The sequence below is a fragment of the Oncorhynchus nerka genome, linkage group LG27, assembly GCF_034236695.1.
Source record: "Oncorhynchus nerka isolate Pitt River linkage group LG27, Oner_Uvic_2.0, whole genome shotgun sequence".
Taxonomy (NCBI): domain Eukaryota; kingdom Metazoa; phylum Chordata; class Actinopteri; order Salmoniformes; family Salmonidae; genus Oncorhynchus; species Oncorhynchus nerka.
Genome location: NC_088422.1, coordinates 55,198,088 through 55,224,019, shown reverse-complemented (window position 1 = coordinate 55,224,019; position 25,932 = coordinate 55,198,088). Strand labels below are relative to the sequence as shown.

The following is a 25,932-nucleotide window of genomic DNA, read 5'->3' as shown; positions in this document are numbered from 1 at the left end:
ACTATGCTGTTACTAAGCAGTAATGTATTACAGCAGTGTTACCTCACTACACCTAATAGGAAATGCACATGCACACTAGGGTGCCGGGAACTGTAGAGCACGAGGGGTTTTGACTAAACGAAAACTAACTGTACTCCCGTCTCCTGCCTGGTCATTTCTCCACAACACAAATATTACAATTAAAAGTATCTCTACCACTCCTGCTGTCTCTACAGCTTGAGTAAGCATCCTTATCCTATACCCAGTCATCTGAATGGCAACCCCATCTGAACTCTCAATATGAACTCTCATTTCATGTTGAAACTGAGCATGAGAAGAACTATGAGGCAGTCCACAGTGACCCTTCCTGCAAATTAGAAGACTAAAACTACCTTAAAAGCAAGCCAAAGCGGTTGACTGGAAACTCTGTCGTCCATCTCCTTGTTTATGGTAATATAATTACAATACTGTAATTCAATTAAGGAGTGTACCCTTAATGATTTAACAAGAATCAGTCTTCCCACAAATCAAATAATATCTAGGGTCATGTTCAGCAAAAACAAACGGAAGCATTTTCAAACAGAAAACAGTGTGAGTGCTTTTATTGGTAGGAACCCCTGTTTCAAAAGTTTGCTCTTGATTCCTTAATGTGAATATATTTGAGGGTTCTGAACACCAAAGGCTTTGCAGCATGTTAAAGACACTATTCCTGGTCAACAGTGTGACCCTAATGCTTACTTGTTTTTGGTTTAGGGGGAACAAACACATGGAAAATAAGTAACAGTGTGAGCCACTGATAATTTGCCAGATCATTTGTCATCCCCTTAATTGTAAAGGATGGGGTAGGGTAATCTGATTTTAGATCGTTAGTTACCTTAGACCACAGGACTCTCCAGTGAGCCCTTATCACCCTCTCCAAACACACTGCACCATTAGCTCATGGAGAATCACTGTTTTCCTCACACAATGTAGCACACCAACATTCGAGATTCCATAGAATTAGGGATTAGAATACTCAAATACTAGTAATTTAACAAGATCTTCATTCATTTATTGATTTATTTTCCCTGACCTCCATTTACTTTTACCTTATCGACTATTGGTCTTTCTTCGGTTCACCAAGTCCACAAAGCCCAGTGTTCTACCTGGGATTCAAGCTCTAAATCCACAAAGATTAGTTTTAGAATACTCCAGTTCAGGGGCCTCATTTATAAAACTGTGCGGATGATTCACGTCAAAAGGTGGCGTACGGAGAAACACAGAAAGTGCTTATGCGCAAAAATATTCAGATTTATACCACAATGGGCACGCACGTCCCACACCTGTTTCCCTGTATATATCACTATCAACTCGAAATTTGGCGCACGTGAGCGAGCGTCTTGTCCCACCTTTTTAACGCCAATGGTTGCCTATAAATATTAATCCATACTAACTGCATGACAACAATGACAACAAATCCTGACAGAAAGGCTAAAAAAAGAAATTTCATCCAGTGTGGAATGGAAGTTCTTGTAGGGGAGGTTGAAGCAAGAAAACATATATTGTTTGGTGGACACCGTGTGGGAATTACAAATGCCAAAAAGGCGTTATAGTGGCAGCATATGGCGGACGCTGTGAATGCTGTTGCCTCAGAAGGTCGGGCTTTCTCAGAAATAAAAAAAGAAGTGGTCAGACATAAAAGTGGAGGCCAATCCCCTTGCTCCTTGATGAGGGACTTGCCAGTATTATGGGGATATCCCTCCTGAGTGGAGTAGTGACGGAGGGGGACACGGACATGCAAGACGCACCGGATGATCCAGGTACAGTGGGGCAAAAAAGTATTTAGTCAGCCACCAATTGTGCAAGTTCCCCCACTTAAAAAGATGAGAGAGGCCTGTAATTTTCATCATAGGTACACTTCAACTATGACAGACAAAATGAGAAGAAGAATGTAGGATTTTTTATGAATTTATTTGCAAATTATGGTGGAAAATAAGTATTTGGTCACCTACAAACAAGCAAGATTTCTGGCTCTCACAGACCTGTAACTTCTTCATTAAGAGGCTCCTCTGTCCTCCACTCGTTACCTATATTAATGGCACCTATTTGAACTTGTTATCAGTATAAACGACACCTGTCCACAACCTCAAACAGTCACACTCCAAACTCCACTATGGCCAAGACCAAAGAGCTGTCAAAGGACGCCAGAAACAAAATTGTAGACCTGCACCAGGCTGGGAAGACTGAATCTGCAATAGGTAAGCAGCTTGGTTTGAAGAAATCAACTGTGGGAGCAATTATTAGGAAATGGAAGACATACAAGACCACTGATAATCTCCCTCGATCTGGGGCTCCACGCAAGATCTCACCCCGTGGGGTCAAAATTATCACAAGAATGGTGAGCAAAAATCTCAGAACCACACGAGGGGACCTAGTGAATGACCTGCAGAGAGCTGGGACCAAAGTAACAAAGCCTACCATCAGTAACACACTACGCCGCCAGGAACTCAAATCCTGCAGTGCCAGACGTGTCCCCCTGCTTTAATAAGCCAGTACATGTCCAGGCCCGTCTGAAGTTTGCTAGAGAGCATTTGGATGATCCAGAAGAAGATTGGGAGAATGTCATATGGTCAGATGAAACCAAAATATAACTTTTTGGTAAAACTCAACTCGTCGTGTTTGGAGGACAAAGAATGCTGAGTTGCATCCAAAGAACACCATACCTACTGTGAAGCATGGGGATGGAAACATCATGCTTTGGGGCTGTTCTTCTGCAAAGGGACCAGGACGACTGATCCATGTAAAGGAAAGAATGAATGGGGCCATGTATCGTGAGATTTTGAGTGAAAACCTCCTTCCATCAGCAAGGGCATTGAAGATGAAACGTGGCTGGGTCTTTCAGCATGAAAATGATCCCAAACACACCGCCCGGGCAACGAAGGAGTGGCTTCGTAAGAAGTGTTTCAACGTCGTGGAGTGGCCTAGCCAGTTTCCAGATCTCAACCCCATAGAAATTCTTTGGAGGGAGTTGAAAGTCCGTGTTGCCCAGCAACAGCCCCAAAACATCACTGCTCTAGAGGAGATCTGCAGGGAACAATGGGCCAAAATACCAGCAATACTGTGTGAAAACCTTGTGAAGACTTACAGAAAACGTTTGACCTCTGTCATTGCCAACAAAGGGTATATAACAAAGTATTGAGATAAACCTTTGTTATTGACCAAATACTTTATTTATTTACACAAACAATTGTGACATTTTCGATTGTTTTTAGTCGCCGTTTGTCCCTGTGGGGTCGGTGGAGCTACAGCTGAGCAGGAGCTGAGTGCACCCAGCCTCAGCGTCTCCACTGTACCTCATGCATCACAACCCTCCAGTGGCCATTTCTTCACAGATGCAGTCCTGCAAATGCGAAGAGACACCATCAACGCTATTAACGATGTTGTCAAGGAGTTGATGTGGGACAGGCACGGCTTGGTTTCTGCAGGTGTTTCTCTGTAAAGCTGGGCCTACTACAGCACAGAGATCCAAGAGAACAGCTCTCGGTAATCGGAACCGGCTAATAAGCCACTCTTCATCATTTTCCAGTAAATCTGTCTGGTCTCTGAAAATTCACTCTCTCCGAATTCTTCCATTCGCCAAATCTTCCAACAGTGCCAAAGCAGCCAATGTGAGTCATTAAGCATTGTAATTGCATGCCTTTTTATACCCACCCATTTGATTGTCAAAGCCACCCAATGGTGTAACACGTTCATGTGTTAATTACCCTGATTGTAACTGACAATGACAGGGCCATTATCACATTGACAGTTCTGTGCAACGAACATATGAAACTGTGCACTGGTATCTACCCGACTGAGGCATTGAAAACGGCATCAGTTTAAACGTAATTTGTCCTACTGTTCACCTTATTATTTATGAGAATACATTTCATAACATGCAAGTATTGTTTAATAATTACAGATCCAATTAAATATGATTCCCGATTAAACTGTACAACATATTTGAGGGGTTATTTTGCAAAAACAGATATCTCTATTTGTATTTATTATCCTAAATCATGTTTTGTTTTTTCCAAAGAACTCTTCATATATAAAACATGGGAGGTAATATTTCAATTTATTTTACTCAATGGTATCAATTTTAAAGCATTTCTCGAGTTTCATCCTTCTGCCATCGGAGTCACAGTTTCTCATTTCTCCAGTTTATGTGCATACGTATGTGTCAAAGTGTCCATGGAGAACTGCACATTCTCCCGTCAAGTTTGTTTTTTAGAAATCCCAAAGTTTGCTTAGAAAGTGGTGTACGCCTTATTTTGTGTCTACGCAACGTTTATAAATGAGGCCCATGGTCACTATGATCTGAGCATTGTGCTTGAGTGGCACATTAATTTCCTCATCAGTGACTCCATTTTACATATTTTGGGACCCCCTCTTCAATATCTCCACTATGTTTCGATCAATTACATGTTCAATCTTCATACTGTTTAAAATCTTTGGACAAACATTAGACACCAGTACCTCTCCTTCTTTCTCTCTCTCCTTCATCTTTTTGTCAAATGTATTAGTTCACATTTGTTAGAATTGTTTTCTCTGTCATGCAACATTATGTTATGATACACTGTAATGTACAGGGTTGTGGTGGAAGGCGGGGTTGGTGCTATTCCAGGTAAATATCCTCTGTCGGACAGGAGCAATCTACAAATTCCTTATAGTACAACTGGAAGGCTTTCCTGTATAAGAGACAAGAGGGGAGAAAAGATCCAGGGGGTAGTTAATAAAAAAATAAAAATAAAGGTTATTCAATCACTCAGTTCCTTACCTGACAGGTATGACAACTCTCTACAGAAACATACAGTTTATTAGGTTCACCCATCTAGTACCGGGTCGGAGCCCCTTTACCTCCAGAACAGCCTTAATTCTTTGAGGCATGGAAACATTGCTCAATTGGTATCAATGGACCTAGCGTGTGCCACAAAAACATTCCACACACCATTGTACCACTGCTACCAGCCTGTACCGTTGACACCAGGCAGAATGGGGCCATGGACTCATGCTGCTTATGCCAAATCCTGACTGCCATCAGCATGATGCAACAGGAACCGGGATTCATTGTACCAGGTGATGTTTTTCCATTCCTCAATTGTCCAGTGTTGGTGATTGCGTGTGCTCTTGTTTTTAGCTGTTAGGAGTGGAACCCGATAGGGTATGGTTGTATGCTGCAATAACTCATCCGTGACAAAGACTGACAACTTGTGCGCACCGAGATGCCGTTCTGCACACCACTGTTGTACTGAACCGTTATATGCCTGTGGCCCTCCTGTTAGCTTGCACGATTCTTGCCATTCTCCTTCAACCTCTCTCATCAATGAGCAGTTGTCGCCCACAGCACTGCCGCTCACTGGGTGTTTTATCTTTGTCACACCATTCTCAGTAAAGCATAGACACTGTTGTGCGTGAAAAGCCCAGGAGGCCCGCAGTTTTTGAGATACTGGAACCGGCGCGCCTGGCACCAACGATCATACCACGCTCAAAGTAGCTTAGGTCACTCGTTTTTCCCATTCTAACATTCAATTAAACAGTAACTGAATGACTCAATGACTGTCGGACTGCTTTATAAAGTAAGCCATGTGACTCACTGTCTAGGTGCGAACCATTTTTGTGAACGGGGTGGTGTACCTAATAAACTGGCCTCTGAGTGTACTGGGCCAATTGCAACCAACAGGCAGAATTTAGCGCTGGATTTCTTAAAACACTACTAAGAGGAGATTACATGAATCTGCGTGTTAAAACACTTACTTGCAACCAAAAACTCTATAATAAACTAGCAGATCAGTTGACATGATGTTGTTACTGTTTCAGTTAGATACCAGACAGTTGCGTTTAGGTTCTCTACTCTTGGCCCAATGAAATATCAGGAACATTGAAAATAGGAAGGCTGGTAATTAATAACAAACCCTTATTGTTAGAATATAGACCCAATGAATTTTAAGAAACTTGAGTACAGTAAACTCGAGCAGCGTATAGTTCAGGAAAGTAGAGTATAGTTCAGTAGAGAACAGTAGAGTATAGTTCAGTACAGTAGAATACAGTACTGCACTGAACTCTATTATCCTGAACTCTTCTCTACTTTCCTGTACTGTACTATACTCTACTCGTGTTTGCTGTACAGTAGAGTACAGTAGAGTACAGACTACTGAACTCCACTCTACTGTACTGAACTCTGCCTTTAAATCAAATTGTATTTTTCACATGCGCTGAATACAGCAGGTGCAGACTTTACTGTGAAATGCTTACTTATGAGCCATTTCCCAACAATGCATAGTTAAAAAGTAAGAACATTTGCAAAAAAATCAAATAAATAGTAACAATAAATAACAATAACGAGGCTTTATACAAGGCATACCGGTACCAAGTCAATGTTCAGGAGTATGAGGTAGTTGAGGTAATATGGACATGTATGTAGAGGTAAAAGTGACTAGGCAATCAGGAAACATAATGAACAGAGTAGCAGCAGTGTATGTGAAGACTGTGAAAGTGTGTGCCTGTGTGAGTGTACAGTATGTGTGTGTTAGACTGTGTAAGTATGTTAGGGTAGAGTCCAGTGAGTGTGCATAGAGTCAGTGCATGAGAGGGTCAATGCAAATAGTCTGGGTAGCCATTTGATTAACTGTTAAGCAGTCTTATGGCTTGGGGGTGGAAGCTGTTCAGGAGCCTTTTGGGCCCAAACATGGCTCCCCGGTACCGCTTGCCGTGTGGTAGCAGAGTGAACAGTCTATGGCTTGGGTGGCTGGTGTTTTTGACAATTTTATGGCAGGATAGGAGGGAACTCGGCCCCAGTGACGTACACCAACACCATAGTGCAGTCCAAGATCATCACTAAGCTCACTAACACCTTTGCCACGCTGATCCTCAACACAGGGGCCCCACAGGGGTGCGTCCTCCGCAGCCTCCATCCACATCAACGAGCCACAGTGGAGAGGTTCAAAAGCTTCAAGTTCCTCAGTGTGCACATCACTGAGGACCTGAAATGGTCCAACCACACCGACAGTATATATAAGTTATTTCAGTTTTTATTTTTAATAGATTTGCTAAAATGTCCCAAAACCTGTTTTTGCTTTGTCATTATGGGGTATTGTGTGTAGATGGTGGGGTACTGGGCAGAGGCCAGCTAGTGGTGAGTATTTAACAGTCTGATGGCCTGGAGATAGAACATTCTTTCAGTCTCTCGGTCCCAGGTTTGATGCACCTGTACTGTCTCCCCCTTTTAGATGGTAGCGTGTTGAACAGGCCATGGCTGGGGTGGCTGAGGTCCTTGATGGAACCACCAGGACTCTTCCTAGACTGTCCGACCTGGCCAAAATGAGCAATCGTGGGAGGAGGGCTTTGTCAGGGAGGTGAACAAGAACCTGTTGGTCACTTTGACAGAGCTCCAGAGTTCTTCTGTGGAGATGGGAGAACCTTCCAGAAGGACAACCATCTCTGAAGCACTCCACCAATCAAGCCTTTATGGTAGAGTAGCCAGATGGAAGCCACTCCTCGGTAAAAGGCACGACAGCCCGCTTGGAGTCTGCCAAAAGGCACCTAAACGACTCTCCGACCATGAGAAACAAGATTCTCTGGTCTGATGAAATCAAGATTGAACTCTTTGGCCTGAATGCCAAGCGTCACATCTGGAGGAAACCTAGCACCAACTCCACAGTTAAGCTTGGTGGTGGCTGTGGGGATGTTTTTTCAGCTGCAAGGACTGGTAGACTAGTCAGGTTTGAGGGATAGAGGAATGGAGCAAAGTACAGGATCTCAGACTGGGGTGAAGGTTCACCTTCCAACAGCACAACAACCCTAAGCACACAGCCAAGACAACGCAGGAGTGGTTTTGGGACAAGTGTCTGAATGTCCTTGAGTGGCCCAGCCAGAGCCCAGACTTGAACCCGATCAAACATATCTGGAGAGACCTGAAAATAGCTATGCAGCAACACTCCCCATCCAACCTGACACAGCTTGAGGGGATCTGCAGAGAAGAATGGGAGAAACTCCCCAAATATAGGTGTGTCAAGCTTGTAGCGTCATACAAAGTACTGAGTAAAGTGTCTGAATACTTATATAAATTTGATACCTCATTTTTTAAATATAATTTTTTGTTGTTGTTTTTTTTACCTGTTTTTCTTTGTCATTATGGGGTATTGTGTGTAGATTGATAAGGATATATTTTTTTCAATACATTTTACAATAAGGCTGTAGTGTAACAAAAATATGGAAAAAGTCTATGCACTGTACATATATAATTATATTTTGGACTCCGACATTGCTCACTATAATATCTCTATATTACTTACTTCTTCTGTTTCAGTTTTACTGGTATTGTTTTGTATCTTTAGGTATTACTATTCTGTCAGAGCTAGGAACATAAGCATTTTGCTATACCCGTGATAACATCTGCAAAATATGTGTAGGTGACCAATACAATTTGTTTTAAAGTCCTCAACTTCAAAGCTAGCTTACTGGATATACTCATTACTGCACTTGTTTGTTGTGATTGAATGACAAAGACAAACCCAAGGAAGACCCATATCAACGGGGCCAAATCCCAAAGTGCTATCGCCCTTTATACACCGACATCAGCTTTAGGGAGCGATAATATAATGGCCAATTGTGGTTGCAAATGAGATCAGTTGTTCTGGTGAATTTAGCGCATATTGGTGGTTTAACAAGAGATCGCCTCATGTTGAGACAGTGCTCAATGTTGGTTGTAATTGGCCCACTATGGCTAAGAACAGCTTGAATTCTCTGACAATATAAAAGCGAAGGACAAAGAGCAAAAGAGTGACATGATATTTATAAAGTTCTCAACCCTCACCCAACAGACTCTGCCAGGGGTTTAGTAGAATCTTCAGAAACAAACACATGACAGGCAAATCTCTGGTCAGCTGGGTGTTTTGTGATGAAGCCAAAGTACCTAAGGGGAAACCATACAAACCACACATAGGTAAAAAAAGAAAAAAAGAAAAATACAGGGGTAAGAGTAGTGAACCCCAAGGGGGAACCAGGTTCCGGGAGTAAAATAATTTTGAAATTTATAAATGCAGATTTTACAATGGAAGGTTCCCAAAGTGATTCTCTTTCTCCATTTCCTCCACTGCCTGCATAACGACTCTCCCAAAAAAAGCACATTTTTATTTGAATACGGTGAGCATGACTGACAAAATTTCATCCTGGTGCAGGTACTTACTTGCTGTTCTTAGGGTGATATCCACAGAAGGAAACATTCTTCAACTGGAAGAAGTGGCTGCACTGGTTACTCTGTGATGACAGACAGACAGACAGACAGACAGACAGACAGACAGACAGACAGACAGAGAGAGAGAGAGATATTGTATTATAAACTAGTACCGGATTTGCATCCTTAAATTTTGGACTGACTTTCTTCATTTTGGGCTCAAAATATGCGTATTGTCTGGGACCATTCCACTGCATTTTATTTTTAAGGGGGGTCAGTAACATTTGGCAACTGTGATGTCACAATGAAATGCACACTACATACAGTATGAATGCATCATAATTATTTGGTACAAACCTCATTGACCAAATTCTATGGCTCTGAAAAACAGGTGTTGGGGGTAAAAAAAAGTATCTACTCTCCATGTCAACAACTGCGTTTTGTCATGGAATTTGCTATCTGCTTACACCACATCATCTGTAGGAGCTGTAGCTAGTGAACTTTCTGATTGGTCAATTAGATATTAAAACAAATCATAGCCTTAATGTCAACAAAGAACCCACTGATGGTTACATAGCTTGCCTTCAGTTTAGGTGGGCACCGCTATTGCCAGATTTAAATTATCACTCTCCTCTATACAATACAACTGGATTATTATGTGTAGACTGCAATACACTTTAGTGCCCACACTGGAGTGTTATCAACCTTCTTTACTGGGAATATTCCCCTAGTGTGATCTTGCTGGTCAGAGGTTTGATTAAAAAGCCTCCATGTATCGAGTCTTGTCGTCGTACTTTGGTCCAAACTCAACTGCTGTCTTTCTAAAATGCGTTGAAGGTGTGCCTGAAGAAGTGTGTGTGATGCAAATACATGTGTAGAGTGTGTACGTGTGTGTGCATAAATCTGAGTGTCTGTCTGTGTACCTGTTCTGTTTGTGTGGTGTGTGTGTGCGTGTATGTGTATGTGTACAATGTGTGTATTTTAGTGTGAAAGTCTTACTTTGTCAGAGGCATAGTAGTCATCCTGGACTAGGAGCTTCACACCTTTCACGTTGATCTCAAGGATACAAGACGAAGGTGGGTTATACTGCACTGTCATCCTCCTATTGGTGGCAATCTGGTGGCAATCAAAACAGCATCATCATCCCTTGAAAAAAGCAGCAGCTGAAATGTCAAGCCTGGTTTAGATATTGAATGCGCCCTTATTCTATAATTGGAATTTAAAACGTGAACAGGGAAAGAAGACATAGGAAAGAGGTGGGTTATTAGTCTTAAAATTCTAGTGGCATCTCAGCTAGGAGCAACAACGTCTCAGCCGCGAAGTGGTAGGCCACACAAGCTCACAGAACAGGACTGCTGAGTGTAAAAATCGTCTGTCCTCTGGAAGCAACGCCAGCACAAGAGCTTCTTAAATGGGTTTCCATGGGCGAGCAGCCGCACACAAGCCTAAGATCACCATGCGCAATGCCAAGCATCAGCTGGAGTGGAATGAAGCTCGCCACCATTAGACTCTGGAGCAGTGGAAATGTGTTCTCTGGAGTGATGAATGACGCTTCACCATCTGGCAGTCCAACAGGCTAATCTAGGGTTGGTGGATGCCAGGAGAACGCTACCTGCCCCGATGCATAGTGCCAACTGTAAAGGTTTATAAATAATGATCTCTGGCTGTTTTTCATGGTTCAGGCTAGGCCCCATAGTTCCAGTGAAGGGAAATCTTAATGGTACAGCAAACATTGACATTCTAGACGATTCTGTGCTTCCAACTTTGTGGCAACATTTTGGAGAATGTCCTTCCCTTGCCTGTTTCGGCATGACAATGCCCCCGTGCCCAAAGCAAGGTCCATACAGAAAGGGTTTGTCGAGAAAAGGTTGTTGTTTTAATGATTTCCTGTCCTAACCTTTCTAATTTGTAATCTCAGATTCGTCTCCTGTCAATGCTTGTTTGTGTAATACAGGGTTGGGGTCAATTCTGAATTGAGATGCTCTTTAATTCCAATTCTATTCTTAATTTTTAATTTTGTTTTATTTGCCCACACCCTACAGGATATAGACTTTGAATTAGATTCTGAATTCCAACCCCAATCCTGGTGTAATAACACACTATTTTCAATAATATTTTTCTCCCCAATTATTTCCCATCTTCCTACTCACTCCATTTGTCTCTTCATCCATCTGTCTCTTCCTCCCCCCCTCTCTCTCAGTTAAGGTTTATGGTCTTCTTTGGTAATGTGCCAGATGACATCTCTCTCATACTCTTTCTACCCTCTCACTCTTTCTTTCACAAGAAAATGCACAGCACCGCCCATACCTTCTGCATAGCTGCACACAGAACATCGTTGCCTTTGTGGTAGGGTACTTGGACCGAGCCCAGGAATTTCATGTGGTACCTGTCTACCCAGTCACTGCTCTTCACTGTGTGGGGGAGGGGGGAAGGAGAGAGAGAGATAAATATTAAATATGGATGTTACAGTACATTTAAAAATATGTAGAAATATCTCTGCCATTTCCTGGTTTCTTAATGACAAATGCAATATATAATGTAGAGAATAATTGTACCATCAATAACTGTCATGGACCGCATAAAGATTTATCCTAACCTGTTTTTGTATATTGCAGCTTAGTAATTAGCAACCACTTAACTATCCTCGAGGTAAGCAACATTCCTTCCTTCACCATCCTGTAACTAATCATTTGACATCTGTAAGTATTCATATTCCTTGTTAATGTGTGTTTATGTACTTATTATTTCACCATTTCTTACTTTGTATAATGTTAAAAAGATCGCTTGCTAAAACAGGTTCAGTTGATCCCATTGAAATGTATGGTGTTAAACTTGGACGTTAGCTAGCCTCATTGCTATTAATGTTTCTCTCTTTAATTGTCATGCTAAACAGCATGGATGTGTGTGTATGCAAATGTGTATTTGTGTTAGTATGCTCACCTGTGTCCTACCAGTTTGGTCTATTTTGGTTCATCCTGGATGTTCACCTCTCTGTAAATTGCCCCATCTACAAAGGACTATTGTAGCCTATACCTACCTTGTGAGACCTGTAAATCATTGTTCTCTCCTGCTGTTGTCCCAACATGTTATGTGTTACTGTTAGCTTTGATACATCCAATTCTACATGTATCTATCTATATATGTGATAATATCATACTTACCTTTGGCATGCTGTGCTTAGAGTTTTTGTGCGTACAGTTTTAGACTTCCCACCATTGCACATTGCACCAAATGGTAGGTTGGACCTCCCTTTATATGCGCAGAAAGATACATTTGTATATGTTCATCCACAAAGCCCTTTTGTGTAAACTCCTTCTTTACCTCTGTAGTCTGGTCTCCTTCATCACCAGCAGTTGCCATACCTGGTCTGCTAGGTGGTTTTTACTTAACCTCCTCTGCGCACGGAACCCGGTAGCAGGACGAAATTCAACAACATACGGTGATCGCTACATAAATAGTCATATTAAACATTCATGAAAATACAAGTGTCTCACAGGTTTCAAAAGCCTAAAATCTTGCTAATCCAACTGCGTTGTCAGATTTAAAAAAGGATTTATTGCGAAAGAATACGATGTGATTATCTGAGGATAGAGCCCCATAAAAAAAGAAATATTTCAACCAGCACAGGCGTAACAAAATCACAAACTGCAATCCCAATGCTCATTGTTACACAATGAAATGTCTATTGTTTGATCAAATACATTTTTATAGCCTAACACAAAACATTTTGTGAACCGCTTGTGTCTTGAATTCCATCTCATTCCATTTTCGATGACACACTCGAGGTAAATACACACACAGAACGTGACTTTTTCATTCATGTTTGGATTCATTGCAATCAACTGGTTTGTTTGTAACACAACCAAACCTGATGGGTCATTTCGCAGGACGTATTGACTGAAAGAAACCGATTTGAAGACAACAAGTAATGACATCATTGTGCACCTATGATTTGCCCGCTGTTTCGTTGATTGACAGTATTTTAACCCAATGACCACTGATCGTCTTGAAATCTAGCTCGGTAGATTGCTAATGAGCTGAGGTAAACAGCAATATGTAACACAACCAAACCTGATGGGTCATTTCGCAGGACGTATTGACTGAAAGAAAACAATTTGAAGACAACAAGTAATGACATCATAGTGCACCTATGATTTGCCCGCTGTTTCGTTGATTGACTGTATTTTAACCCAATGACCACTGATCGTCTTGAAATCTAGCTGGGTAGATAGCCAATGAGCTGAGGTAAACGGCAATATGTAATGTGTTGGAAGACCAACCCATGTAGTAAACTCTGGCGTAAAGAGGGTCATTTGCCATTGAAGTTTCATACCGGAAGGAGCAACGCATGTTGCGCAGAGCGTTGTTTTGGTAAAGCGCATATTCAGCTGTTTATATATCAATCAGTATGGCGACTAAGTCAGGGAAAGCTAAATCTAAGTCTAGATATACAGATGTACACACAATTTTAGAAGAAATTGATTGAGGACGATTCATTTAGTGATTCCCAAATAGAGGAATATTTTTTTAATGGAGAGGACATCGTTTTGGACTGGTAAGTTCTTCTCATGCTAAAGCCGTTGTTTGAAATTAATAATATTAATTTTTTTGTGTGAAATGAAATAGCCTATTTGAGGCTGTTGTGGGGAGGGCATGCCCACAACAATGGCCAAAGTGAAATGGAGACAGTAGATCTAGCTGGTCTGTCATAATATAATAGAGACAGTAGATCTAGCTGAAATGTCATAATATAAATGAGACAGTAGATCTAGCAGGTCTATAATAATATATTCAACCTTATGTTCCCAGTACTCTATATACTTTATATCTGTTTATTATACCTGTTGATACAGGGCTCATATGTGAAACTATTCTAACTGAACATTTTCTTTCACAGTGACACTGACTCTGAATGGGAGCCCCCAGTGCCAAGGTGTCCATCCCCCACTGAAGCTGGTTCATCCAGCTCCTGCCACAAGTGGTGTTCATCTGCCCAGGCATCATGAGCATAATATTGTGTGTAGAGGACTGAGGGTCTTCCAAATATTGAAAGTGTTATTTTGTAAATGTATATATTTTTTTCTTCATGTTTTTTCTCCATTTTATGGGGGGGGGGGGGGTGTTAGAATACCATTTTGGTATTTTGTATATAGTTATTCCATTCAAAATGTATAACTTCACCAATTTGGCCACTTGGGTACAGTTGGGCCTCTTGTGTGGTACACCTGGGTCACTTCATGATAAATGTCATGTAGCACACTTATTTTGGAAGTTATCATTCTGAAACTTTGCACAAGTACTGTTGCCCTCATGGTTTTCACCGAAATTGTCCCCATCATCCTATCTGAATGTTTGTTTTATCTTGTTCATTTTAAAGATGATGATACAAAAAAAGTGTTTTTTTTTCATTGTATTATCTAAACCAGATCTATTGTGTTATATTCTCCTACATTCAATTCACATTTACACAAACTTCAGAGTGTTTTCTTTCAAATGGTACCAAGAATATGCATATCCTTGGTTCTGTGCCTGAGCTATGTCTTCAGGCGGAAATGGAAAAAGTAGGGGGGTAGCTCTAAGAGGTTTTAAAGTCCCCAGGACATTCACAGTGTTAAGCAAGACTGCAATATCTTCTTGTGCACCAGATGCATGGAATATTCTACAACCCATGCTTCATCTAGATATATTAGTGCCACTAAATGAATTTAAAATATTGATGGGAGACTGTTACAGAGGAGTGTAAATGCTTTTTTTATGGCTGGATCATGTTGATGTGTTGTATTGTTGTATGTTGTAATTATGTCATGTATTGATTGTTGCTGCCTTCTTGGCCAGGTTTCCCTTGAAAAAGAGACTCTGGGTCTCGATGGGCTTTTCCTACATAAGAGACGCCAATGGCATTTGCTGTATGATTGATGAGGATCTCCATATTGCAAATGTACGGTCCCTTACTAGACGTCCGCAAATGTTTGTAAAATAGGCCGATGGCCTCAGGCCGTGCCCCAGGGACAGATCATCCGGGAAGTCATCAAATGAAGTCTCTCGGACATTTGGTCTCCATTTTATAAAATGTAAAATTTTTGGTAATGTCCCCGCTGTTCTGGAAAATGAGTAATTGGCTGCTTATTGCAAATGCACAAAACATCACCAAAGTGACATGGCCATTTCTCCTAAACGGAAAAGACTTTGAAGACGAAACTCGGTGAGCACAGGTTTGGCCAAATGGGCTTTTAGCCCAAAAACAAGATGGCGTCGAGGCTCCAACGCTTTCTGAGTTAAGGCCCATTTTCTGGGATTAAAGGTAATAAACGGTCATAGAGCGCTAATTTGACCACTTCACGTCAAAGTACATGAGCCTACGGTGTCAGGAAAAAAAGAACCAGACAGTTATCTGTCGTAATTTACAAGAAATCGTACAATGTACAATTGGGGATAGTTAAGGAAATGTTTTTCCCCCCAAAAACGTTATAGATCCAGTTGCAGGGTGTTCAGATGAATCAGTTAAGGTGGGTTTTGGAGCTCTACGTGATTTGTGATTTTCTGAAATCACACAGTCAATGGGGAGTGACACAGTGTGGGGCTAATAGACACACAGACCCTGCAATAGTTACCTGCGTTCGAACTACCAAAGAACTGTCAAGCCTAGAGCTCTGAAACTTTATATACATATTCTAGAGTTTAAGTCGACCGTGCACGGTGAGTTATGTGGCTCTAGAAGGTTCCCCGGCAGAGAAACAGCCTTGTACATTTGCAATGACTTCAATTCATTTTGACCATCTCAAAAATGATGACATTTAGAAAAGTCCCAGAGTCTCAAGACTAGGTGTATTGAAACCGCCTTGGCCCATAGAGACGGACCCTAAAGTTTCTGTTCTCTGTCAGGGACCCCGTAGCAACGCCCAGAAAAAGTGAATTCTCAGCACTAATTAAGGACACTGCTCGGGCTGCGAATGACCTATCGAGCCGAAAGTTGGGATTCGGGGTAGGCCTACACATAATGTCAGGACTGGACCCACAGCTAGAATTTAACGTGTTTTACATTTTTATTGTGGTTTAAACAGAAGGCTCTTTGAATTTTGGGCCTGCTATGAAATATGTGATAGTTGGCTTCTAAACATGTTGGACTAAGTGGGTTTGGTGTCAGTATGTATCAGTTTGGTGTAAAAATTATATCTTATTGACTGATGGATGCTGACTTGATGGCTGACTTTTGTCCGTTTGCAATAACATTTACATTTACATTTAAGTCATTTAGCAGACGCTCTTATCCAGAGCGACTTACAAATTGGTGCGTTCACCTTATGAAATCCAGTGGAACTGCCACTTTACAATAGTGCATCTAAATCTTTTAAGGGGGGGGGGGTGAGAAGGATTACTTTATCCTATCCTAGGTATTGCAATAAATAGTGATGAACCATCACCAAATTGACATGCTGAAATCAACACCAACGAGCGATGGAGAGGAACCACTATCACTGCCATCCCAAGTTCAACGGGCCAGTCAATTGGGCATTTCTGCAATATATTAGAGCATGTCACATTCGTGTTGGTAAATGCCCATTGAAAGACATTGCAAATGTCAGTACATTTTCAATGTTTTTAATGAGGGCTTTACCATCACAAAATGGACATGATGAAATCAACACAAGCGATGGAGAGGAACCACTATCACTGCCCGGCCATCCCAAGTTCAACGGGCCTGTCAATTGGGCATTTCTGCAGTATATTAGAGCATATCAAATTCGTGATGGTAAAGGCCCATTGTAAGACATTGCAAGTGGACATCAGTGCACCTGGTGATCGGAACGGGTTACTAGGAGCAATGTTTTTAAATGGCTTTTATTGCCTTTAGAGGAGTGCAAGGGGTCCACGGCTGGGTAGGGAGCACCCCCCCACCCGTGCCCATCTATTAGGGGTCATTTTGGATGAAAAAAAAAAGAAATCTTTAAAAAAAACAACAGTCCCACTTCTCTCTTTTCAAATATGATAAATAGACCTTCTAGGTTGATTCGGGGCTTAACATAGTGACATATATCATTTGGTCAGTATAAATGCCATTTGGACATGGTTCACAGACTTTTGGGTTCGGAAGCCGACTTCCTAGGATCATATATGGCAAATGGACATAACATCTTATTTGGTACTTTCAATACTTATGTATGGCATTTTGACATTTCTTATGCCATTTGGACATGGTTCACTGACTTTTGGGTTCGGAAACCGACTTCCTATGATCATATATGGCAAATGGACATAACATCCTGATTTGGCACGTTCAATACTTATGTATGGCATTTGGACATTTCTTATGACTTTTGGCCATGGTTCACTGACTTTTGACTTCCTATGGTCATATATTGTAAATGGACAAAACATAGGCCTTATAATTCAAAGGTATGTTCATATCGTTGTTATATATGTATTATTAACACACAAAAAAAATATTTATTTGAAAAACGGTCCAGAAAGCACTTTTCTAGGAGTTTTATTTTTTAAAACATTTTAACATTTTCAAAATTTGACCCTTGGGTCTTGATTTCATGTCCATTTGCAATATGAACATTTATGGTGGCGTGAACCCGCCATCTTTGGGATTTTTTCTGTATGACACTTGGCATTTGCCATATGCCAGTTGCTATAAGCTTTGAATCAACTGCTTTGGTATTTGCGATTGTGAATATGTTTCGCCCAATGGCAATATGTTGCCATTCATTTTTGTCCATTTCATGGGGGTCTTCCCTTCTGGTTAAGTAAAGGTAAAAAAAAATATGACTTTACTTACAACGTCATGTGCTTGAATCATTTGGTTATGAGGATCAAACTATTTAATATTTGTGTTCCTTAAAGAGGCAATATGAAGTTGTTACATCTATTTTTAGACTTTTAATTTAATGATATACTGTAGGCCAATTGATTCTTGAAGAATATAACTTATACATTCTCATTAGCTTAGTTTTTAACTATCAGCGTGTTTTACTCCGCTGTGTAAACATTTTAATTGTAAATATTCTCCAGTCCCATCCCTGTTTACCAAATCAGTGGCTGGGTGTTGGCTTTGTTATTGTTTGAACTACAGATTGCCCCTTTAAAGTGATACAAATACTAATTTAGCATTTCAGCACTGTGTAAATAAGCAGGGATCAAAGCACTGCACCTTTGAAGCTCTCTGGCTCCTTGGTGACCTCTATGGCGTAGTAAGCAGGGAAGATGCCGCAGGTGCCTGTACGCATGTTATAGCCTTCGTACCAGTAATCCTCTGCTTGTACCTCCACCAGTACAGGGTCATCAACCTCCAACTCCAGCTCATCATCATGGCGAGGGACAAACCTGTTGTCGTCACAGAAACAGGGACAAGCAGCCAGATATAACAACAAGTCAGATTTTAGAACCTGTTCATGCTTACAGAGGCAATTTTTTAACGATATAATGTTCAAGTCCACACCTGTGTACTTTGGCTGGTAACAGATACAGAGCACTCAGCTTAGAAGATTCACAGATATTCTACTGAACTGCTTATAGTGGTCAAACACCATAGTTAACAAATATTCCTGTACTTACAATGTCATGTGCTTGAATAATTTGGTTATCAGGATCAAACTGTTTAATATTTGTCTTCCTTAAAGGGGCAATCTGCAGTTGCTACATATTTTTTTTAACTTTTGAATTAATTATGCAGTTGTATACCCATTGATTCTTGAAGAATATAACTTGCGTCATGAGCTTATTTCAACTGTCATACCCCATCATAACCCAAAATATAAGCGCGTTTTAATAACCTCTTGAAGCTAGGGGGCACTATTTTTATGTTTGGAAAAATAACGTTCCCAAAGTAAACTGCCTATTTCTCAGGACCAGATGCTAGAATATGCATATAATTGAAAGATTTGGATGGAAAACACTCTAAAGTTTCCAAAACTGTCAAAATATTGTCTGTGAGTATACAGAACTGATATTGCAGGTGAAACCCTGAGGAAAATCAAACCAGGAAGTGGCTTCTATTTTGAAAACTCCATGTTCCATAGCCTGCCTTTTCTCCATTTAAAGGGATATCAATCAGATTCCTTTCCTATCGCTTCCTCAAGGTGTCAACAGTATTTAGACATAGTTTCAGGCTTTTATTTTGAAAAATGAGAGAGACAGATAACATCACGTCATTGTATGGCCGGGTGCTAGCAGTGTGGAAAGCCATTTCCCTCTCCTACTGAAAAAGACAGTTGCGGTTGATATATTATCGATTATATATTTTAAAAACAACCTGATGATTGATTATAAAAAACGTTTGACATGTTTCTGTGGACATTACGGATACTATTTGGAATTTGTCTGCGTTGTCGTGACCGCTCTTTCCTGTGGATTTCTGAACATTACGCGCCAAACAAATGGAGGTATTTTGGACATAAAAATAATCTTTACGGAACAAAAGGAACATTTATTGTGTAACTGGGAGTCTCGTGAGTGAAAACATCCGAAAATCATCAAAGGTAAACAATTCATTTGATTGCTTTTCTGATTTTCGTGACCGAGCTACTTGATGCTAGGTGTTCATAATGTTTTATGTCGATAAACTTACACAAACGCTTGGATTGCTTTCGCTGTAAATCATATTTTCAAAATCTGACATGACAGGTGGATTAACAAAAGGCTAAACTGTGTTTTGCTATATTGCATTTGTGATTTAATGAATATAAATATTTTTTGTAATATTATTTGAATGTGGCGCTATGCAATTGAAACATTTCTGTGGTAGTACTTCCATGAATTTCACTGTATTGTTGGTCTGTTGAACACAGACCAACAATACACCAAACAATCTGTATTGAGCAGCCCATTGGTTTTGCACATTCTGTGTCTAAATCAGTCAAACACACAATATTTATTGAAAATGTTGTTTTGTTTTTTAACTTTCAGGGGGTCTGGGAATTTTCCGGAGATCCTTGACCTGCCAAATAACATACATTTATTTAATTGTTTTTATGACTCCAGACTCCAGAATTTACCGGCTTGGGGATTCAAACCAGCAACCTTTTGGTTACTGGCCCAATGCTTAGTTTAAAGATAATTTACATTAGATCATCATAAGCTTAGCACAATTGCTGGAGGTCTACAGGTACAGTAGACCGCTCCTCTCAAAAGCATGGAAAAATACCTTCAAGCTACTCCAAAGCTGGGCGTTTGGCACTTTCTATGTATTTTTACCAGCATATATAAACTATAATATTTCAATTCTATGTCACGGTCGTCATAAATAGGAGACCAAGGTGCAGCGTGGTAAGCGTACATTCTTCTTTAATAAAGAAAGAACACTGAACAAACTATCTAAACGAACCGTGAAGGTAATATGGCTAGTGCAGACAGGCAATTAAACATAGAATAAGAACCCACAAACTACCCAAGGAATATGGCTACGTCAATAGGGTCCCCATTCAGAGTCAACAATAAACAGCTGCCTCTGATTGAGAACCAATCTAGGCAACCGTTGACATAAACACCTAGACTACCAAAACCCCTAGACATTCAAAAACACCTAGACAAAACAAAACAAAAACTAAACAAACCACGCTCGTCACACCCTGACCTAACCAAAATAATAAAGAAAACAAAGATAACTAAGGTCAGGGCGTGACAATCTAGTTGTTTTAAATGCAATTATACACATTTCATTCATCTGCCGTAGATGCAAGAAAAGGCTATGTGCAACCTCTCTCCACACAGCCAGCCAGCTGCGACAACAGGACACCGCTTCAGTTCTGAGCTAGATAGCTGTCCAATATAGTTTGTGAGTGTATTGTGAGAATTTATAAAATATAAACTACTATATGGGACTATAAATTACCAACCAACCAGCTTTGGAATAGTTAGAAGGTATATTTCCCTGCTTTTGAGAGGAGCTGGTTACTGTACCTGGAGAATTCCAGCAATTGAGCTATGCTAACGATAAGCTAATGTCAATTACCTTCAAACTGCATGCAGAGACATAAAAATTGTTGAATTCATCGGACTAGGTAAGTAGAATAAAGAGCTACTGTAAATCCCCAAATCTCGCAGTATCCCTTTAAAAATAAATAGTTTCACCATATTAAAACGAGATTTCAGTTCACGTAACAGGGGTTGACCTTAACTTTACAATGATGGTGAAAACTATGAGAAATGTTGTGGTTAACCTCTTCAGTCGACCCTCTACTTTTTTGAACATTCTGTTAAAAATCGCGCAACATTTCAGCGCCCTGCTACTCATGCCAGGAATATAGTATATGCATTTGCTTAGTCTGTGTGGATAGAAAACACTCAGACGTTTAAAAACTGGTTAAATCACTGCTGTGGCTTTACCAGAACGGCATTTACATCGAAAAGCACAGGAAAAACTGATCACTGAAAATGGGAAAATATATCCATGCGCTACTTGATCCCATTGATAAAGGTGAACCACAATTAATTGACTGAGGTTGCAGTACCTACAGCTTCCACACGGTGTCTAGAGTCTTGTCATTTCCCTTCGAGTTTTTTCTTGGTCAAACACATGCAGGACACCGTATCTAATCCGGTCTAGGACCGGATATTTTCGTTGAGTTTCTAGCCGGACATTTTTCCAGACGGACAGCTAATGATCTTTACATCGCCTCCTGATGAATTTTATCGCTTATTAACGTTTACTAATACCTAAAGTTGCATTACAAACGTATTTCGAAGTGTTTTGTGAAAGTTTATCGTCGACTTTTTGAATTTTAAAAAATGACGTTACGTTTTGAAACAATGTTTTTTTCGTTTATCACACAGTCTACATATAACGATATCTAGGCTTTATATGGACCGATTTAATCGAAATAAAGACCCAAATAGTATTTATGGGACATCTAGGAGTGCCAACAAAGAAGATGGTGAAAGGTAATGAATGTTTTCTATTTTGTTGTGCGGTTTGTGTAACGCCGAAATGCTAATTATTTTGTTTACGTCCCCTGTGGGTCTTTTGGGGTGTTGCATGCTATCAGATAATAGCTTCTCATGCTTTCGCCGAAAAGCATTTTAAAAATCTGACTTGTTGCCTGGATTCACAACGAGTGTAGCTTTAATTCGATACCCTGCATGTGTATTTTAATGAACTTTTGAGTTTTAACTAATACTATTAGCATTTAGCGTAGCGCATTTGCATTTCCAGAGCTCTAGTTGGGACGCAAGCGTCCCGAGTAGAAGCAACAGGTTAAGTGGGTTGAAATCTTCCTAGAAGTCAGAAAAACCTGGCTTCCAAAATGCAGAATTTTGGCACTTTATGAACAATGTATAGACTTGTCCATATGGTCTATATTAAAGAAAACTTAATTTTAATATATTGTAATAGTCTTTTAAAATGCAATATTTGTGCACAATTTCTACTTAACACATCAAAAGGACGCAAAATGTACTCTATTTGTGGAACGATGCAACTATGCATAGGTTTTTCTGCTCTACTGATACCAAGAGACCCATTTTGCCTGTCAAATCTATATGTCATGGAGCATAACTTACAAGTCACATTACTAAATGCTACAAAGCAAGGCCAAAGTGTAAATGGTCAATTACTTTAGTGGTTAAGATGACCTAAGTCATCTGAGTAAGTATGACGGGTTTAGAGGTCTTTGCTTATTAATCAGTGTTAAGATATAGTTATGGGTTCAATTCCCACATCAGCTATATACTGAAAGTATGTGTTTAATAAGTATATTTGTATAAATACTTGCCAAATTTCATTAGCAATAGTGCAGGTGACGTCGACGACAATGATGATGGTGACCAAGACAATGATGATGTGATGATGATAATAAAGGTTTATCTCACCTGTAGACGGCTCTGTGACTCTGTTCCCTCTCTTCCCCATTTATGAGGCAGGAGAACAAGCCAAACGGCTCTGCACCTGGAGAAGTCGGGAGGAAATTGTTTTTGTTTTTATTCTGAAGTACTGTTTCCAAAGTATACCTAACAGAATAAACACTGTACTTACAATAATCACTTATTTTATTTATCCTTTATTTAATAAAAGGTATCCCGCAAGTGTCTACTCTGGGTTCAGTACTTTTTACTATCTACAGTGCATTCAGAAAGTATTCATATACCCTTGACTTATTCCACATTCTGTTGTGTGTACAGCCTGGATGATATTGATGTTCTCTTCCATCTACTCATAATACCCCATAATGACAAAGTGAAAAATATTTGAAGACATTTTTGCAAATGTATTGAACATTAAATGCATAAGTATGGTGAATACATAAGTATTCACACCCCTGAGTCAATACTTTGTAGAAGTACCTTTGGCGGCGAATGCAGCGGTAAATCTTTTTGGTTAAGTCTAAGAGCTTTACACACATGGATTGTACAATATTTGCCCATTATTCTTTTAAAAATTATTCAAGGTGATTGTTGGTCATTGGTCACAGCCATTTTCCAGTTTTGCCATAGAGTTCCAAACCAATTTAAATCAAAACTGTAACTAGGCCACTCTGGTGCATTCAATGGCGTCTTGGTAAGCAACTCCAGTGTAGATCTGGCCTTGTGTTTTAGGTTATTGTCCCGCTGAAAGGTGAATTAGTCTGCCAGTGTCTGTTTGTTTTCCCCTGCTTATAGCTGTTTTCCATTTATGCATTCCTTAAGCAATGGCTTTTTTCTGGACACTCTTCCGTAAAGCCCAGCTCTGTGGAGTGTATGGCTTAAAGTGGTCCTATGGACAGATACTCCAATCTTAGCTGTGGAGCTTTGCAGCTCCTTCAGTATTATCTTTGGTCTCTTTGTTGCCTCTCTGATTAATGCCCTCCTTGCCTAGTCCATGAGTTTTGATGGGCGACCCTCTCTTGGCAGGTTTGTTGTGGTGCCATATTCTTTCCATTGTTTAATAATGGATTTAACGGTGCTCTGTGGGTTCTTCAAAATGTCAGATATTTTTTAATAACCCAACCCTGATCTGTACTTCTCCACAACTTTGTCCCTGACCTGTTTGGAGAGCTCCTTGGTCTTCACATGGTGCCACTTGCTTGGTGGTACTTAGTGGTGTTGCAGACTGGGGCCTTTCAGAACAGGTGTATACAGTTGAAGTCAGAAGTTTAAATAACCTTAGGTTGGAGTCATTAAAATGTGTTTTTCAACCACTCCACAAATTTCTTGTTAACAAACTATAGTTTTGGCAAGTCTGTCAGGACATCTACTTTGTGCATGACACAAATAATTTTTGTTTACAGAAATATTAGTTCACTTATAATTCACTGTATCACAATTCCAGTGGGTGAGAAGTTTACATACACTAAGTTGACTGTGCCTTTAAACAACTTGGAAAATTCCAGAAATTATGTCATGGCTTTAGGAGCTTCTGGTAGGCTAATTGACATCATTTGAATCAATTGTAGTTGTTCCTGTGGATGTATTTCAAGGCCTACCTTCAAAATCAGTGCCTATTGGCTTGACATCGTGGGAAAATCCAAATAAATCAGCCAAGACCTCAGAAAAAGATTTGTAGACCTCTACAAGTCTGGTTCATCCTTGGGAGCAATTTACAAATGACTGAAGGTACCACATTCATCTGTACAAACAATAATACGCAAGTATAAACATCATGGGACCCCACAGCCGTCATACCGCTCAGGAAGGAGATGCGTTCTGTCTCTTAGAGATGAACGTACTTTGGTGCGAAAAGTGCAAATCAATCCCAGAACAACAGCAAAGGATATTGTGATGATGCAGGAGGAAACAGGTACAAAAGTATCTATATCCACAGTAAAACGAGTCCTATATTGACATAACCTGAAAGGCCGTTCAGCAAGGAAGAAGCCACTGCTCCAAAACTGCCATAAAAAAAGCCAGACTACGGTTTGCAACTGCACATTTGGACAAAGATTGTCATTTTTGGTGAAATGTTCTCTGGTCTGATGAAACAAAAATAGAACTGTTTGGCCATAATGACCAGCGTTATGTTTGGATGAAAAAGAGGGAGGCTTGCAAGCCGAAGAACACGATCCCAACCGTGAAGCACGGGGGTGGCAGCATCATGTTGTGGGGTTGCTTTGCTGCAGGAGGGGCTGGTGCACTTCACAAAATAGATGGCATCATGAGGCAGGAAAATTATGTGGATATATTGAAGCAATATCTCAAGACATCAGTCAGGAAGTTAAAGCTTGGTCACAAATGGGTCTTCTAAATGGACAATGACCCCAAGCATACTTCCAAAGTTGTGGCAAAATGGCTTAAGGACAACAAAGTCAAGGTGTTGGAGTGGCCATCACAAAGCCCTGACCTCAATCCTTTAGAAAATGTGTGGGTAGAACTGAAAAAGTGTGTGCGAGCAAGGAGACCTACAAACCTGACTCAGTTACACCAGCTCTGTCAGAAGGAATGGACAAGATTCACCCGAAATTGTGGGAAGCTTGTGGAAGGCTACCCAAAATGTTTGACCCAAGTTAAACAATTTAAAGGTAATGCTACCAAATAGTAATTGAGTGTATGTAAACTTCTGACCCACTGGGAATGTGATGAAAGAAATAAAAGCTTAAATAAATAATTCTCTCTGCTATTTTTCTGAGATTTCACATTCTTAAAATAAAGTGGTGATCCTAACTGAACTAAGACAGGGAATTTTTACTAGGATTAAATGTCAGGAATTGTGAAAAACTGAGTTTAAATGTATTTGGCTAAGGTGTATGTAAACTTCCAACTACAACTGTATATACTAAGATCATGTGACACTTAGATTGCACACAGGTGGAATTCATTTAACTAATTATGTGACTTCTGAAGGTAATTGG

At 40.2% G+C, this 25,932-nt stretch overlaps 1 protein-coding gene across 1 annotated transcript in view; it reads right to left on the bottom strand.

Annotated features, from left to right (window-relative positions):
- Positions 1-565: 565 nt before the first annotated feature.
- mapk8ip1b (mitogen-activated protein kinase 8 interacting protein 1b) overlaps positions 566-25,932 on the bottom strand; it is a 95,865-nt gene continuing 70,498 nt past the window's right edge. Inside the window, exons 6-12 of the mRNA XM_065011152.1 lie at positions 22,982-23,057; positions 18,327-18,499; positions 11,480-11,583; positions 10,172-10,288; positions 9,185-9,255; positions 8,813-8,911; positions 566-4,688 (exon numbers count right to left, since the gene is read on the bottom strand). Coding sequence (XP_064867224.1) covers positions 4,616-4,688; positions 8,813-8,911; positions 9,185-9,255; positions 10,172-10,288; positions 11,480-11,583; positions 18,327-18,499; positions 22,982-23,057 — 713 coding nt within the window. The 3' untranslated portion in view covers positions 566-4,615. The remainder of the gene's footprint in view (positions 4,689-8,812; positions 8,912-9,184; positions 9,256-10,171; positions 10,289-11,479; positions 11,584-18,326; positions 18,500-22,981; positions 23,058-25,932) is intronic.